Source organism: Schistocerca cancellata, chromosome 3 (genome assembly GCF_023864275.1).
Source record: "Schistocerca cancellata isolate TAMUIC-IGC-003103 chromosome 3, iqSchCanc2.1, whole genome shotgun sequence".
Lineage (NCBI taxonomy): Eukaryota > Metazoa > Arthropoda > Insecta > Orthoptera > Acrididae > Schistocerca > Schistocerca cancellata.
The window spans coordinates 440,190,842-440,210,238 of NC_064628.1; the positions used below are offsets into that span (position 1 = coordinate 440,190,842).

Below are 19,397 nucleotides of genomic sequence, written 5' to 3' on the forward strand. Positions count from 1 at the left end.
CCTAACCACATTGTTTCTATGTCACTTAAAATAAAGGGCAGGTCTGGCACCAAATCTGCCGCTGCCTTCTGGTCCAAAAATCAAACACTCTAGTAAAATGTGGTGAACAGTGATCTGTAAGCCAAAAGCACCACACATTGAAGGGTTGTTGTGACAGAGCAAGATTCCATGTGTCATAGGGCTGGGGCTATGCAAAGACGAGGAAGGAGGTCTTTGTCCCATCAACATGGTTGGAAGGGGGTATACCATGGCCACATTGTGGGCTTTATGAGACGGAGCTTACTGTCTGTCACTTCCAACCACTCATCCTCCCATCAACACAAGACTTTGTACCTTACCAGCAAGGCTACAGCATGTAGTGTATGGCACACTGAAATAACTGAGGATCACAACATGCTTCCTTGGTTGCTAGATCCACCCTTTCATTCACAACACAACACTCATGTGTCCTGGTACCCAGTAAAAAAACACCTCCATCCTCAGCCATTGTAGTTGGAGGAGAGCAATCTGGAAATTTTGGACTACTTTATCTGTTGGGTACAAACATTGTAGAAGTTGAAGAGCACTCAAGAGAATCTGAACAGACAAGAAATTTAGCATTTGACATCTCATCAGCTCCAGTGCCTGCAAAATGCATATAATTCTGCACTGAAGACAGTTAAGTTTCGAGGTTGTTGGACCTTGAGAACACAATCTGGGAAAACACACACACACACACACACACACACACACACACACACACACAGCACTTATCTGCAGAAAACTGAAAACCTGTCTTTGAACCCCCTCCTACAACCTACGCACCGTAAGTTGCAAATGGTGGGTCACTGTTGCAACATTGGAAGAAGAGCAGAAAACAGCGAAATCATCCACAAACAGGGAGCATTGTATAGGACTCCTTACCATAGACACAATACTGTTTATGGCTATGGCAAAGAGGGTGACACTTAAAACACTGTCCTGAGGAACACTATTCTCCTGCTCAAAACGATCCGACAGCACATTACCAACTCGAGACCTAAAATTACGATTAGACAGGAATTATCATATGAAAATGGGGAGATGACCATGAAATCTCCACTGAACGAGTTGCACCAGAATGTTGTGTCTCCAAGTAGTGTCACACGCCTTACTGATATCGAAGAATATACCAAGACAGTGATGTTTACATAAGAAAGTCTGCTGAATAGCTACCTTTAAGAGGAGCAGGTTGTCAACAGTGGACTGAAATCTATGGCATCCACACTGAGAGCAGCTAAGGAGTTGCCTGGTGTCCAGGAAAGAGACCAGGCTACAGTTAACCATGTGCTCCAGGGTCTTTTCTACACAGCTCATTACAGTGACACTCTGGTAACTACTAGGAGATGTGTGTTCCTTACCGGGTTTGAGGAGAGGTATCAGAATTGCATCTCTCCATGAGTTGGAAAGTTGCCTGTCTGCCATATAAGATTAAAACGTTTGAGGAGGATTTTCTTTGATGCTGCTGGCAAATGTCATAGCATACAGTACCAGATTTGGTCAAGACCACAAGCAGTATAACGAGTCTCACACAGTGCCAAATCCAGCTCCAATGTGAAGAAAGGGCAGCTTAAGACTCAGAATTGTGGGATCTGATGTCCAACTTCCCCTCTCTGCAGTCATATGTTGGTGGCGATACATTGGATCCTGGCTGCAGCTGCTGCAAAATGCTCTGCCATCGTCTAAGTGATGTCTCCGTTATTGTTTAGAGACACCTGTTTCAGCACTGCTGCCATTGGTAAACAACTGTGTTTACCAGAAATTCTCCAGATGGCTTCCCATACTTTTGTAGAACAATTGACAGAGTCCAGGAACATTTGCCATTACCTTTTCTTGCTCTCTTTAATTGTGTTGAGCCTTGGCTCTCAAGACTTAAAAGGCTGTGAGGTTGTCTGCTGCTGAGTGCATTTTAGCCGTCAAAGAGCCACAAGCCTGTCCCAGATGCGTGAATGGCACTCATCTGTCCACCTAGGTACCGGTTGCCTCATCAGATGACCTGAGGACTTTGGAATTGATAGGTCAGCGGCATGATGGATCATTAATGTGATGTGGTCCACCCATTCCTGGACACTGTCGCGGCACTCAAATACAGCTAGCTGGCTGAACAGCATTCAGCCAGCCCTGCTCACCATCCATTTTGGTGGCTTATCTTCAGACAATGTTCCATCCAGTAGGTGGACGCAAAGTGGGAAGTCACTAGAATGAAGGTCGTCAATGACCTCCCAATGAGCAGTATGTGGGAGCTGGAGAGCAAAAATAGGGGTCAGTAACTGGGAATGACCCAGTAGCAGTACCAAAATCAGTGTGAGTACCTGTGTTGAGGATGCACTACTTGTGAGACGTCATAAGGCTTCCCAAAACCCGACCCCGTGGTCAAGTAGTGATCAAGCCCCGCATGGCACAAAGGGCACTGGAGTCTCCTAGCACAAGAAATGATCATGGGAATTGTTCCATAAAATCTATGAGAGATCTCCAAGTCTATTGCATCTTCCAGAGATAGATTCAGTGAACAAACTGTGATCCTCCAACATACATGAATTTCTACAGCAACTGCTGGGGACTTCAACCTTCCCTCGATATGTTGGCAAAAATACTTGTTCAAAATCGGTGGTAGGCAGAAAACATCTTCCGAGATTGTCCTAAATGCTTTCTCTGAAAATTATTTCGAGCAGTTAGTCCACAAACCCATACGAATTGTAAATGGTTGAGAAAACACACTTGACCTCTTAGCCACAAACAACCCAGAGCTAATAGAGAGCATCATGACTGATACAAGGATCAGTGATCACAAGGTCGTTGTAGCTAGGCTCAATACCATTTCATCCAAATCCACCAGAAACAAACGCAAAATAATTTTATTTAAAAAAGCGGATAAAGTGTCACTAGAAGCCTTCCTAAGTGACAATCTCCATTCCTTCTGAACTGACTATGCAAATGTAGATGAGATGTGGCTCAAATTCAAAGATATAGTAGCAACAGCAAGTGAGAGATTCATACCTCATAAATTGGTAAGAGATGGAACTGATCCCCCATGATACACAAAACAGGTCCGAACGCTGTTGCAGAGGCAACGGAAAAAGCATGCGAAGTTCAGAAGAACGCGAAATCCCGAAGATTGGCTAAAATTTACAGACGTGCGAAATTTGGCACGGACTTCAATGCGAGATGCCTTTAATAGGTTCCACAACGAAACATTGTCTCAGAATTTGGTAGAAAATCCGAAGAAATTCTGGTCATATGTAAAGTACACAAGCAGCAAGACGCAGTCAATACCTTCGCTGCGCAGTGCCGATGGTACTGTTACCGATGACTGTGCCGCTAAAGCGGAGCTATTGAACGCAGTTTTCTGAGATTCCTTCACCAGGGAAGACAAATGGAATATTCCAGAGTTTGAAACACGAACAGCTGCTAGCACGAGTTTCTTAGAAGTAGATACCTTATGGGTTGCGAAGCAACTCAAATCGCTTGATACGGGCAACTCTTCAGGTCCAGATTGTATACTGATTAGGTTCCTTGCAGATTATGCTGATACAATAGCTCCCTACTTAGCAATCATATACAACTGCTCACTCACCGATAGATCTGTACCTACAGACTGGAAAATTGCGCAGGTCGCACCATTGTTTAAGAAGGGTAGTAGGAGTAATCCATCGAACTACAGACCTACGAGGGCGGTTCAGAAAGTAACCTCCGATCGGTCACAGTGCGGGTTGTGGGGGGAGTAGCGACGCCATCTGTGCGTTCACGCACTCAACAGGTCAGTCGGCATCAAGCCGTGGTCGAGTAAACGTCGTACCTGTGCTAGTTTAGTTTTTGTGGCAGTTTGAAATGTGTGCTGCAATAGAAAACCCCGCCAAATGTGAAGTGCGTGCTGTCATAAGGTTTTTTACAGCCAAAGGATATTCTGCAGCAGCTATTCATCGTGAGCTTTGTGCCGTGTACGGACCAAGAGTTATGAGTGAAGGAGTTGTCCGTGAATGGGTACGTTTATTTAAAAGTGGACGAGAAAACGTTCATGATGAAGAGAGGAGTGGTAGACCATCATTGGTGACTGACGAACTCGTTCAGACAGTTGATGCAAAAGTTCGTGAAAATTGACATTTCTCAATGTCGGAGTTGTCTACTGGTTTTCCACAGATTTCTAAGACTCTCCTGTACGAGATAGTGACAGCAAGATTGGGTTACCGTAAGTTCTGTGCACGATGGGTGCCCAAAATTCTTACCGACCACCACAAAACTCAAAGAATGGCCTCTGCATTAGACTTTCTGTCACGTTATGAGGACGAAGGAGAACCAATGTTAAACAGAATCGTGACCGGTGACGAAACCTGGATTAAGTACGTGAACCCTGAGACAAAAGAACAATCAAAGATGTGGGCACATTCAAATTCGCCTACCAAACCAAGAAAAGCCTCGCAAGATTTTTCTGCCAGAAAACTGATGGCAACGGTGTTTTGGGATGCCAAAGGGGTGTTGTTGGTTGAATTCATGGAACGTGGTACGACCATTAATCAAGACGTGTACTGTGAAACAATAAAAAAGTTACGACGGGCTATACAGAACAAATGCCGTGGTATGCTGACTTCCGGTATCGTTTTTTTGCACGATAACGCCCGTCCTCACTCTGCTCGCAGAACAACGGCCCTTCTTGAGTCCTTCAAGTGGGACGTTATCAACCATCCACCTTACAGCCCAGACCTGGCGCCAAGTGATTATCACCTCTTCATGCATTTGAAGAAATGGCTCGGGTCACAGCGGTTTGATGACGACGAAGAGCTCAAAGATGCGGTCACAGGCTGGCTCCAGGCACAAGCGGGTGATTTTTATGCAGAAGGAATTTCAAAGCTTGTGAAGAGATACGATAAGGGCCTCAATCGCTATGGAGACTATGTAGAAAAATAGTGCAAAGATGTAGTTGTAAGATGTATATATTAAAATATTTTTATTTAACTTGGTGTATTTTTTTAAATCAACCGGAGGTTACTTTCTGAACGGTCCTCGTATATCATTGATGTCGGTTTGCAGTAGGATTTTGGAACATATACTGTATTCAAACATTATGAATCACCTCGAAGGGAACGATCTATTGATACATAATCAGCATGGTTTCAGAAAACATCGTTCTTGTGCAATGCAGCTATCTCTTTATTCGCACAAAGTAATGGCCGCTATTGACAGGTGATCTCAAGTTGATTCCGTATTTCTAGATTTCCGGAAAGCTTTTGACACCATTCCTCACAAGCGACTTCTAATCAAGCTGCGGGCCTATGGGATATCGTCTCAGTTGTGCGACTGGATTCACGATTTCCTGTCAGGAAGGTCGCAGTTCGTAGTAATAGACAGCAAATCATTGAGTAAAACTGAAGTGATATCAGGTGTTCCCCAGGGAAGCGTCCTGGGACCTCTGCTGTTCCTGATCTATATAAATGATCTGGGTGACAATCTGAGCAGTTCTTTTAGGTTGTTCGCAGATGATGCTGTAATTTACCGTCTAGTAAGGTCATCCGAAGACCAGTATCAGTTTCAAAGCGATTTAGAAAAGATTGCTGTATGGTGTGGCAGGTGGCAGTTGGTGCTAAATAACGAAAAGTGTGAGGTGATCCACATGATTTCCAAAAGAAATAGTACAATTCTCAAGGCTGTCAATTCAACTAAGTACCTGGGTGTTAAAATTACGAACAACTTCAGTTGGAAAGACCACATAGATAATATTGTGGGGAAGGCGAGCCAAAGGTTGCATTTCATTGGCAGGACACTTAGAAGATGCAACAAGTCCACTAAAGAGACAGCTTACACTACACTCGTTCGTCCTCTGTTAGAATATTGCTGCGCGGTGTGGGATCCTTACCAGGTGGGATTGACGGAGGACATCAAAAGGGTGCAATAAAGGGCAGCTCGTTTTGTATTATGACGTAATAGGGGAGAGAGCGTGGCAGATATGATACGCGAGTTGGGATGGAAGTCATTAAAGCAAAGACGTTTTCGTCACGGCGAAATCTATTTACGAAATTTCAGTCACCAACTTCCTCTTCCGAATGCAAAAATATTTTGTGGAGCCCAACCTACATAGGTAGGAATGATCATCAAAATAAAATAAGAGAAATCAGAGCTCGAACAGAAAGGTTTAGGTGTTCGTTTTTCCCGCGCGCTGTTCGGGAGTGGAATGGTAGAGAGATAGTATGATTGCGGTTCGATGAACCCTCTCTTAAATTTGAATTGCAGAGTAGTCATGTAGATGTAGATGCAGATGCTTGCAGGTCAGTAGTCATGGGGAGAGCAGAGTAGTGATGCATGTTATTTACAAACACAGCAACCCCTCCCTTGGCTCTGTCGCCAGTCAAGTCATCCTTTCAGCATAGGTGCATCAGCGGCCTTAAAATGTACTTTTTGTATACACAGGCACAGGGGGCTTTCCTGTGCTAGCAGTTTCAGTTTCCCCACATAAGTTCTGAACCTATTTATATTCCACTGTATAATGGGGTTGCACTTTCACCCCGTTGTTCCACCAGGGAGGGGACACCATAATGGGTGGGGGTTCAGTCTTGGGGTGAGAAGTTTGCCACAGTCCAACATCAAGGTCCATTAGCCCTAACAAAGAGTCAAGAGATGTGTCCAACAGGATGATGTAGGCATTCTTAGACTGTTTACTTCCATGCTCTGGCAGTGATGGACACCTGGCCTTCGATTTTTTGCCTGGGTAGGCTTCGAAGCCACAACTGTGGCAGTGGTAGCTCAATTGTGGCAGTGGTAGTGGTAGCTCTGGTTACTGGACCAGACTGAACCTTTGGAGGAGCAGGGATCTCCATAGTGTTAGTGACCATGGCCTTGTCTGTTGTTCTGGGAGGTAGTGTAGGCTTTGAAGCAACTGCAACAGCACAAGTGCTCTGGCAAATTCAGGCAGTAGTGGTGACATGACCAACCTCCATTTGTGTGGCAACATCGGTCTTCTGTACTGGCTGTTTAGAAACAGATGCAAGGGAGGTAGCAAACTTTGGGGGCTGCATGGCCTTATACATGTTTTTGGCCTCATCATATAAGATATGGTTAGCTGTTTTGATCTCCTGGTATCTTTCTTTCTTCAAGGAAGACACTGCAGTCCCTACTCCACAAAGGGTGATACCCAGAGCAGATTACGCACTTTGGAGGAGGTGAACAACCAACACCTTCATGGGCGGCCTTACCACATCTGCCGCAAGTGGCTCCTCCTTTACAACCTAAGGTTGTATGCCCAAAGTGCTGACATGTAAAACAGTGCATTGGGTTGGGAAAATAAGGCGACATGCCAAGGCGAAGGAAACAAGACTTAAAGTGCTCTGGAAGTTTCGTGCTGCTGGAAATCAGTACAGATGAGCCTGATTTCACAATATTGCCATCCACCCATGTTGTCATGTTCTGTACCTGAACAACGCCTTCCTGGAACCACTCAGCTTTCAGTTCTTCTCAGGGAATGTCACCCAGATCCATGCAAGTCACAACACGTTTGCTGTAGTTGAAGGGGTTGTGCAGTTTGCTTTTTATTGCATACTCCCTGAGGCATTGAGCTTTCTGGATGTTCTTCACTTGTTAGGAATTAGATGTTTCTATCAACAGTATCTTGCTTTGCAAGCACTTGACAGATTTTAAGCTTACAGTGACTCCCTCTAAACCTTTCTGAATGTAAAAATATGAAACACTCTCAAACTTCCCCTCTTTCCATTTAATCATAAGAAACACATTCTGGCCACCAGCATGTATTCTGTTACTTGATACTGAATGAGTCTGCATAACCCTTAAGTCTGGAGGACTGGTTACATGAGCCCTCTTCTTTGCTTGGCTGTTGGCACCTACCACTGGCCCACCATTTCTGTTAGGAGGAGGAAGAGATGATTTTGAAGGATCCAGGCCAGTCACACAAGGAGCTACGGAAATAAAAGTAAACTTAGACAGAGCCCCGCATGCCTAGGTAAACCTTATGTAAGCGAGGTGCGGCAGGTTCCCCAAAGGTTACCTGCTAATGGCTGTTCCACTTTATAAGCCACGCATCTCATCAGTGCGTCGCACACCTTGACATTGAGGGTTTTTTTTATAGACTTTTTACCCGCTCTCAATCTGGGCAGTCAAGCCAAGAGCCCCAAGCCCCGTGACACACAGTGTTCCACTGCCATGCTGCACAGTGGTCGCTGGAGCACGCCCAGAGCTTATGGTGATAAGAGAACTTACGGTGCTTACCAGTCCCCAGTTCAGTAACACTCACCAAGCCCGTATTCAGCAAACAAATGCTGAGCCCCTGAGGGCAAAAAGAAGAAAAAAGAAATACTTCAAAAGTCATCAACGAAGAAGGTGGGGGATGATTAAGTTTTGAAAGTATGGAAAGAATACTTCCAAAAACTATATGAAGGACAGGATGAAACAAACACACGTGACGAGACATAGAGAGACGAAATAAATATCGCCATTGCAGAGGAAACAGAAAGAGAAGATCTGCAAATGTGGGATATAGAGAAATCTTTATCAGAAATGAAAAATAGCAAAGCTCCTGGAGTAGAAGACATCACAGCGGAAATGTTAGAAGTTGGAGGACCTATTGGAATTCAGTGGCTGTATAAAATGATGATGATATTATGGTTGTATGGAAAAATTCCTGATGATTGGACAAAGGCAATTATTGTACATATCTTTTAGAGTGGTAACATGTCACTCTGTGAGAATTACAGAGGAATAGTACTACTGTACCACTGCATGAAGATTTATGAAAAGATAATTTTACCACAGAAAATCAGGAATAATAGGGAACTACAACTAAGAGAAGAATGGCAAGGACTTCGAACTGGAAGATCAACTATAGATGCCATATTTGCAGCCAGACAGATTGTAAAAAGAAATAGAATTTGGTAAAGACAGCACAGCTGCATTCAAAGACATAAAAAAGGGTTTTTACACTGTTAGAATGTACAAGATATGGGTAGGTGTGAAGAGACTGGAATTGTCAAAAGGAACATGTAGAAAAAGTACCTGAATTGTGTTATAATAGATGGCTGCTCTCACCAGTGTTTTTTAATATAGTCCTGGACAACATCAAAAGGAAAGTCAAGCAAGAGTCAACAGCAGATGACATGAAAATCATAGCACAAGCAGATGTGATGACTTGGGAAGAAAATGAGCAGAAATTGGGGAGCAACTAGATACATGGCAGAGAGTACAGTAACTGAAGAAGCAGGCATGGAGGTAAGCTCAACAAAAAGTGAAGTAATGAAAATCAGCAATAAAAATGTAAAAAAGATTAAGGATGTAACTTTCAATGGAAATATTATTAAAGAAGCAGATGCTTTCAAGTATCTAGGAAGTATTTAATCAATAAAGGAAACATCAAGGATGAAATTTCAGAGAGAATAGAAAATTGTTCAAAATTTTATTGTTGTGTATAGGACATAATTACAAACTGGAAAATAACAGCCAACGCAAAGATAAGAAAATGCAAGTCATATTATCTACCAATTTTGAACTATGAATCAAAATGAAGGACTTGGACAACGAAAGATCTGAACAGAATACAGCTTAAGATCGAGAGACCAAGTAAAGGATTATGTGAGACTGTAGCGGGAGGAGATGCTAAATGATAGACTGTACAATAAAAGAGAAGCTTGGAAGATGATCTGTGAATGGCCTGCATAAGCAGAAATGCTTCAAAAAGAGAAAGAAGAAGAAGAATTGCTTTTCAATGAGAAGGTTCAGTGACAGAATTGCCTCTCTTGTTCCTAATCGTTCCTGAATCCAAATCGCTCCTGAACCCAAACTGGTCTTCATTCAGCATTTTTGTTGCCAAGAACAAAGTTGATCACCCATCGCACAACATGAGGCTATGCATAACATGCTCAGTTTCAATGGCTGCTTCACAACTTGGGCCCTCTGAATTCTTCACTCCACCACCATCTTCTCTAAACTGCAGAGATGGGAGTTATTCTTGTAACACATCCTCCATTCCTGTAACTACCCTGACCAGTCTCCAATAACCCTCTGCCCCCACACTCTCCACCCAACTGTTTCCTCATTCTTCATCCTATCACTGCCACTGAATTCACTTCCCCACGTCACCGTCAGTGTGCAGCACTCCCCACTAGCTCTGATACCTGTGCATCATGCCCCACCCATGCACCTGCCACCTCTCCCTCCTGCAATTCTAGCTGGCAAATCAGTTGCCTCCCTCAGAGCTGCTAGCCACCCACCCCCAACCCCTCTCCCTGCCGTCCCCCTTTCTCGAACCCTACCTGCCCTACCCAAAGTAGCACCCCTCACATAGTCTTCTTTCTGAAATATAGCATCTGCATTGTGCATCCAGCCAGTGCCATGTAAGGGCATAGTAAAGTACTTGCATTCTACCAGAACTTTCTACAAATTATCGCTTATAGAGTACAAACGCAACATCTATCTATACAAATGTACTCTATAGGGTTGCAACTTTGAACTACCCAAGCAGAAGCAGGCTGCCAAAAGAATATTGCTATGAACTCCTTTTATATGCCAGGAATATGTCCTCCCATATAACAGTTTCATGCATAAACATTTAAAAATAATTGTCATCCATGGCATTTGGACATAGGACCTTTAGTACAACAATCACACACTCTACTAACTTACCCACACGAGATCTACAAAACAATTACTCACAGATATGGTTTTCTGCGCTCTGAAGTTGTAGCATTACTTTTAATTACTGTTTATGTGTGTTCTACTGGACAACAGTACACAGCACAAAATAAATCGGTGTTTTGGTTGATACTCTATCAACAGAAAATGTTTAGTACCTATCTGAGTGTCTGACTTATGGAGGTTTGGGTGTGAGTAGACCTGGCGATAACCTCGGAGGGGGGGGGGGGGGGGGGGGGAGGGGGGGGGGGGTACTGGAATAATGATGAATCCCAACCACTATCTCCGACTGAGCCCAGGATTTCCAGGGCTAATGTTTAGTGCTCTATCCACTGGTCCTCCAATATCACATTATAGTAGGCAAAAAATCACAGCTAAAAACCAATCAGCATTTCTTGACACAAAAGCGGTACTATAATTTCATTATACTCATAGTCTACAGTTACTATTACTAAATCTAATAACAACACTTTCAAAACAATTACAGTATTAATAATATCCTCCTGGCAGCTAAACCACAGTAAAAAAAATAGTCTTTTCTTTGCCTGTGTGTACAAGTACTACCTTCTACACTCCAATGAACAGCTCTAACATAATAATTTACTTGGTCATCATTTTAACTTTCTTTAATAGCTATTAGACATCTTTTTTATTATTATTATTTTTTATTTACATACACTGAAAAGGTCAGCAAGGTCAGCAGCATTACTACATTGCTCACAGGCTATATTATTATATACACATAGGCTCTGCCCCAAGGAACCCATGGTCCTGTTTAAAAATAGGGAAAGAAGGCAGCCGTAAAAGCTTATATAAGTTCTTCTATGGTCCATCAGCTAGTATGCAGATATGTTGATTTTACGCTCCATTGAAAAATAAACTCTGATACACGTGTGTGTGTCAATACAATGAACACCACACAAGTCTTACAAGGCAATGTTACAACACTAAAGAGAGAAAACATTACATTGCTACTAACCCATTGAAACTTTACTATCCCAATTTTATTCAATGTAAATCATAATTTAATAATTAATTACAAGTAAACAAAGGATGAAATACTAACAGTACCATGAAAAGTATAGTTGCTACTCACCTGGAGATGGTTAGTCGCAGAAAGGAACAACAAAAAGAAGAGGTTGAAATCTAAAGAGATTGAAAAAAAAATCAGCCAACCAGTTGCAAAACACAGTTTTATTAGCACCTGACCTAGGTTCCAATACTTCTAAAAATATCTTCTTCAGAAGGAGTGGGCGTTTTTATTTTTAGGACTATCGAAATTTAGGTCAAGGGCTAATAAACCTTTGTATTGCAAATGGTTGGCTGATTTTTACAATCTCTTTAGATTTATACAGTTGTTGATTCACAGCCATGTTCAATATTATTTTGGCAATAAGAAGACTGTCTGTCAAAACAAAGCTTTCAGCCAAACAGGCCTTTATCAGAAAAACACACACACACACACACACACACACACACACACACACACACACACACACACACACACACACACACACAGAGAGAGAGAGAGAGAGAGAGAGAGAGAGAGAGTTTCTGCTTAAAAAATAAATCTGTTAACAACTTATCAAACTGTCACATTGAAAATTCGTACAAGGCAGTCTTGCGATCCTGTTGCTAAAATACTGTCATGGAATGGTGAAAAGTCCATGTCTGTAACAGTGTCACTATGTGCATGGAGCAAGGGCATGGTCTTGCTCTTACGTCCACAATCATCAATCGGAAGAACAGCAAGACTTGAACCTGCAAGAAGGAAAACAAGTGACCAATAAAATGAATGTAACCTACCATGCAATACATATTTACATATGCTTCTAGTTTTAACAGGTGATTATGAATAAAAAACAAAAATAAAGAAGTTTTTATAAATCCAACACTATGGGCAAGTCTGAAATTGATTAAATGGAAATATATGCAACAAAATATGGAACTGATGCGTTATTCTGAATTTGTAGTTAACTTCTGCGACGTTCTGACTGTTCTTTAAAGTTCCTAGTGTTGCAAATTTATCTATACATTCATTTATATAGACGGGTTTGTCAACACCAGCCAGTGTAATTAATTTTGAAGTTTTAATGACGTTGTTTAAACAAGAGTAAATTTCACATTCTACCACGTTGTATTTTAAATAAAGAACAAACTAGCTGCACACTTACCATTGTGATCGACGTTAAATGCCATAAAAGTGGCGGAAGCAGTAATATTATTCCCATACGTTTGATATGAACCCACAAATATGTCACGTATGCATGCCTCCGGTTTCGGTACTATGGGCGCTGCATTTTTATATTTGGAAGCCTTAAAACGCCAAGCCATTTTACTCTATTAAATTTATTAAACTTGCGCGCATACAATGACTCAGACACTCACTGGAAGCAAGTTACGGAGCTGTTAACACATGAACCGCACGTCAGGTTTATTCAATCAGTACACAAATTTGGACATTTTTTCCTGGGACAATTTAATCTAACAGTCAATCAACCTTATTTACATCTATTATTGGGAGATATTGTCGACCCTAGGCCTCAGACAACTGGAATGTTTATATCCGCCCACTCCGCACAGAAGGTCGCCACCTTGTTTTCAGATAGCGTCTGATGACAGATGTCAGTGTACCATACTGCGTGAGCATTTATGACAGCATATCGTGTTATAACTCGAAGTGCATCTATAAATAAAAATATTAATTTTCGGTTTGTGAATTACAGCTATGTAACTATTTACGCTCTAATGCTTTGGAGTTTTCGGGTTCCCGAATCACGTAGTTGCATAGACACAGGGTTTGTTTGAGGCTTTGAGTTGAGCAGCAAGTCTTGGGGAAGTCAAAAGGTGGCTAGACGCGTTTGAAGACTAAAAATTTCGTTCTAATGATCAAGTTTCGTGGAAGATGTATAGTAAACAATTTCACTCAGAGAAAATTACTAAGAATAACAATGATGCAAAGTACTGGTTAGATTTTTTGAGCATTTTGTCAATAGATCTTCTGACATTACATTGCATTAATACTTGTTCCATAGATAACGAAAAAGACATTTCGTCATGTTGTGGAGCGTGTCAGTTTAACGTAAGTTTTCTTTACACGATATATACATTTTTTTTCAATTACTACTTCATATCTAAGAATTCATCTATTGAGCAGAAGGAATTTGTCAATCAGAAATCTCTTCTAGGAGATTATAATGGCTCTATAAAATTGTTTTCTACAGCCTGAAGGATTAGAGATCACTTGGAATTGGATATGCTGTGCATGTTAAGCCCGGTTCACACACGCAACGATCTGTCTGCGCAGACATCGGCTCAGATGTCTGTACATGCAAATGATCGCTGCAAATGTGGTGTGTTCACACGACACAAACCCCAATCTACTACTCGTCCGCCATCTGTCGGTGTAGAAAACAAATATCAGTGGCAAGCGACTACGCTTCCCGTAAACGTCAAAATTTAGTTCAGTTATTTTGAAATTTAGAAATGGAAGAAGTTCTGTTGTGGTCTGTGTTCGCAACTTGTGTTGCAAAAAAACATTCAGACCAACCGCAGGAAACAGAGAAAGCGGTCAAAATGGTGTAGACGGTGGCTGCTAAAGCGAAAGCAGTTATCTCACGTAAATTTACTGCGAGAGTTGCAGGACGAACCTGTTTCGTTTTACATTACCTCGTGTTCCATTTCCTCGCACATTGATACTCCAATTTCATCTTCAATTGTATTCCTGCTTGGTCTTGGCGTTTCTTGATCACTAAGAAAGCCAAGCAGATCAAAATACCATAACGTTGGCTGGTATACTTGATCTACTCCTACACCAAATCTTCTAGATTTCTGAACTTTGGATAACTCTTTTCGGTAAACAGTTCGCTAACAGACTTAATTTACTTTACTTGTCTTCATGAACTCTTCCTTCAGGAAAGCGTAAATAGCTTCACATGTATTGGGTATTATTTCACTCAATGCTTGTTTCGATATTGCAGATGAAAATTCCAAATCCTTGTAGCTCCTTCCTGTTGTTAGGATCTTAATGTTACCGCCAGCCGTTCATGAGGAGAAATTGCCCTTCTCATACAAGTATTTTTCTCATAATATGAGGGGTTACAAGCTTTAAGAGATAATTATAAGTTTCGACATCCATCCGCAAATAATTTCGCCAGTTCGCAACGAAATAATTTTTTTTATTACCGTTTCTCTGTTTGCCGAGGCGTCAACTGCTCGCAATTTTTCAATTAGAGCATTGTATGCTGCTGTCTTTTTGTCTCGGTCACTATATTCTTTACTTTTAATCTTCCACAAACATGGGTGGTTTCTGTATATTTCAATGAATCCACTTACAAACTCTCGAGAACACTGACGAGTATCAGCCATTTTAATGCCCTGTGCGCACAAATACAAACACTAGACTGAGCAAACAGCTGTTTCGCGCCAGATTTGCGGCGATCTCCTGTCTACACGCTCCAACTTGTCTGCGCAGATGTGGTTTGAACCCACAGATTTGAGAGGTTTCGCTCAAACCTCCAACTCCAACGTCCAGGTTTGCACACACCTCAGGATGGTGCAAATCTTCTGTCCACACGCAACGATCTGTCTGCGCAGATGTGATGTGCGCAGACTTTTGCGCAGACAGATCGTTGCATGTGGACGGGCCTTTAGAAGCTGTGCAGCTGTTGGTCCTATCATCGTATTCAGAATGATTCATTTATCTGTTGACAACTGTGTTCTTGCGTGAGACACCGACAGATTCTTTGTTAATGTTTCCTAAATCAACCTAATCGTCAGAGCACTGTAGCGCGGAATCCTTTATGCTGGGTAGAAAAGACTGTGCCAAAATTGGTTTATCTATTGTCCTTGAATATAGCTAATGTAGACAACAAATGAATCGATAGGATTCGGTTTGATCGAGCAGCAGACCAAAACAATTGCACCCGCACTCAGTAGGCGGCATGCAACAGTGCTTTCGAATACAACTATTTCTGAACACCTGTTTTGGAGCAATGATTCAGAATTTGTCACGGAAGGCTGACTGCTGGCCGGACGAGTTCTAGGATTTTCCTCAAAACTTCAAACCACGCGTTTCATTTCATTACTGCAGCACATTCAGTTGGAGTTTTGAGCAGTGTTCTTCCGTGAAAGTATTTTATTTTTATTCCGGTGTAATTTCATACATTCCGATATAAATTCATAAATACGACAATATAAATTCATAAATACGACAAAGTCTTGCAAAATTGTCTTTATCCAAGAATAATTGCAATTTTGGCGCAATAAAGTGCGGATGGAAAAGTGTACTTAGTGTTCCTCATTATCCGAGTTAGTGCGCCATAAAGGCTTAATAATTTCCGTTCGTTTATACCGAAGCCTAAATACTCATAATAATTTGTTAACAAGATAACTGATTGACAAGATTTATTAGGAAATATAATTGACTATAAATAAAAGAATATTTTCCTGTTATTAACTTGGCAACTATCTGAAATACCACGCTCAGTTATTGTTGTAGAGTGAGAGAACTGCATATTTTGGATCACGTTGTATAGTACATGTCACTGTGCAGAGGAGTTAAGCACAATGGTCTTAACCACGCTGCGGAAATAGGCCAGTTATTGCCTCAGTGAGGTACAGAGATTTCTTTTTACTTTGTTTAGGGTCAAGCAATACACTGTATGCATGCTTCTGTCAAGAACGGCCCATGACTAACAACTTCATGGTGTAACTGCTGTGTATACTCAGCATTCATGAAGTATTGCTAATAGTGAATAAAATTAAAATGTTGAGAAGTACAAGTCTATGCTTATGGATGCCCTGTCTTCGTAATGTTTCATAGATGTGATTTAGAGGTTGGGTTTGAATACTAAGTATGAACATTGTTGGGAAACAAAAACGGTCGCGATAAACGTACGTATAGATCATGATAGCGCTCGAGGAAAGTGCTACAGAAAGGCAAATTGTCGAGAATTTATAATAAAGTTGTCGCGGGGAAATTTTCGACAACGCTGCGCACTTTTGAGAGACCACGAATTTACTTTACAGCGAAGCAACGAGCCGCAGCAGCCGTAGTCGTTGTCTTCCGTACGTGCAAGGAATTCATTAATTTTTACTGAAGTATTGTATGCCTCAGAAGACGCGCGAAACAAAAACTTTTTGTAAAAAACTTATGCATTCTGCACCTATATATACTTAAATTAAATAGAAATACTATAATCTATTATATTCAGAAACTACTTATGTACATTTAAATATGGGTTTTTGTTTAGAAATATAATTTTATACCATTTAGCTTTTAGTCTGCTTCTTTGTTTTTATATATGTAATGCTGTTTTGGATTTTTTTTTTCTCACTGGGACCAGAGTTGTATATATCGGGCGATTTTTTCTGTCACGACACCTAGACCTGGGTAACTGTTCTTCTTTTCCCTCCAGAACTGTATAGGATTCTGCACGCGTGTATGCACCGTTCTTCAAAATAACGTTGGAACTCCGGATCTACACCATCACGGCCGTTTGACATATTTTTGTCGGGAGCTTCTTTATTGAACGAAGCCCTAATGAACTACAGCCTTTTTGTTCGAAATGCCGGCCGGAGTAGCCGAGCGGTTCTAGGCGCTACAGTCTAGAACCGCGCGACCGCTAAGGTCGCAGGTTCGAATCCTGCCTCGGGCATGGATGTGTGTGATGTCCTTAGGTTAGTTAGATTTAAGTAGTTCTAAGTTCTAGGGGACTGATGACCTCAGAAGTTAAGTCCCATAGTGCTCAGAGCCACTTGTTCGAAATGGTACTCGTGGCTAGAGTCGTTGGTGGGCAAATGAATAGATCTTGAGGTTCCTTTCACGTGTGTAGATTCTGAAACTAGTCTTGCAGCAACATTGTTTGAATGAATGAGAGATTTGTAAAAGGCAAAGTATCGAATCTTGGGCCGAGCACGGTAGCAACTCCTTATACTCTGTATTAATCCCACACGTCGTGGTAGCCCACTATTTTTCGCATACGATTAAGGTTAGCTGATTATTGGAATAGCTTTCGAAACAGGTATAGTTTCAGTTGAGATTTCACGTGTTGCCAATTCGCCATTCGTTAGCTGTGAATATCTGAACACAAAGATGATAAAACGGAATGCAATGTATTCTGTCTGATCCAGTAGGCGTTGTAGCGTATAAAACGTACTTTTCCGTCGAGTTTCGGTTTCTTGAATTTTCAGGTTTCTACATTCTGGATCCCATAGAGCTGTTCGTTAGTGTTGCAACTTGTTTTAAAATAACTAACTGTTTTTCTGACGTTTTCCCGCACAATGCAAAAGTCACCGTTCTTGTTCAAAGAATTTTCCACAACTGAATTGGTAGTGTGTGCATTGCAACACACCTGTAGCGTAATTATGTGGTTAAATTGTACGGCTGCGGTCGTGTTATTGGAATTGTCAGCCGTGACGTTTACAACATTTCAATGTTCCGAATTTCGTGCTGTGTGCTTATCTGAGAAACGGAATGTCTCGAGAGCTGAGGCTTCCAAGCACCAATTACTGTTAATGAAATGACCAGATATGTTCGTATATGCCTCATAATTCAGCGAGGTTCAAATTTTGGTTATTAAAGAAGTCTTTCAGTTCCACGTGTACTGTCTCTTTCTGATAATTTTCTTTTTTTTTTTTTCGATCTGGTATCGCATATTTTGGGCCCAACAGTGCAACAAAACATCTAAAACCAGTGTACTCTACTCCAATCGGAGTGATTGAAAATCTTCTGTGATCATGGCCACTAGCACTGCATCTAGTTCTCGTTGTTGAATTCGTTCTACAAAGCAAAACATAAGATTTAGATCAGTGCTCCTGCAAGGATATAAGTTTCGCTCAAAAACTAGTCCAATAAAATCACATATTGTAGTGTGCAAAAGCTTGGAGAGTTTTGATTGTATGTTATTGGAGACTGATTTAAAAATCCGACTTTGGAGGACTGCTTCGGGCACGGAATTCCCTTTTTGTGCGATCTGAATGGATACACACAAACAATGTGTTTTGCCACACTCACATTGTTAGAAGATTGAGCCTCTGTATCCATGCACGTTGATATTTCATTGCTTGAGAAATTGTGTAATTTAAGACATCTAATCACCCCCCCCCCCCCCCCCCACACACACACACTGATAAGCCAAAACATTATGACCACTACCTACTGCGAGGTTGGATACCGCCTGGTGGTGTTGCGGGCATGTGATGCAGTAATAAAAGTATGTAAGTGGAGCAGACACAGATGGGGGTTCACCTTAGCGATAAGGGCAGTAAATGGGGAAAAGAGATTTTGGCAAAGAGCAGATTCTTATTACGCAGAGCCTGTGAACGAGAGTATCAAAAATGGCAAAGCTGATTGAATGGTCACATGCTGTCATCATGAGCATCTATGGAAACAGTTACGACAGTGAAACTATTACTAGGCACCAAATGGTTGGAGGTCCATGACTTTTCACAGAACTTTGGATTTGAAGGTTTGTCTGTTCCGTAATGTACAACAGATGGTGATCTGTGGCATCTCTGTCGAAAGAGGACAATGCTGGTGCACACACAAGTGTTTCGGAGCGCACCATTCATCATACAGTGTTGAACGCAGCAGGCCACCCCTACATGTTCACATGTTGACCCAACAACATAATCAATTATGACTGCAATAGGAACAGGACCATCGGGATTCGACTGTCAATCGACGGAAACATGTCAGCTCTTCAGGTGAATCACATTTTTGCTACACTAGGTCAATGGTCATCTCTACAAAC

The 19,397-nt window shown here is 41.6% G+C and overlaps 1 protein-coding gene across 3 annotated transcripts in view; it reads right to left on the minus strand.

Moving 5' to 3' along the window:
* LOC126175192 (coronin-7) overlaps positions 1-13,309 on the minus strand; it is a 244,646-nt gene extending 231,337 nt beyond the window's left edge. The window contains exons 1-3 of one of the 3 annotated variants that reach the window (XM_049921787.1): positions 13,151-13,307; positions 12,816-13,047; positions 12,254-12,402 (exon numbers count right to left, since the gene is read on the minus strand). In XM_049921787.1, the coding sequence (XP_049777744.1) occupies positions 12,254-12,402; positions 12,816-12,975 (309 nt within the window). In that variant the 5' untranslated portion in view covers positions 12,976-13,047; positions 13,151-13,307. Of the gene's footprint in view, positions 1-12,253; positions 12,403-12,815 lie in introns of all 3 variants that reach the window. The other 2 variants (XM_049921789.1, XM_049921788.1) reach the window with 2 other exon arrangements.
* Positions 13,310-19,397: the final 6,088 nt, after the last annotated feature.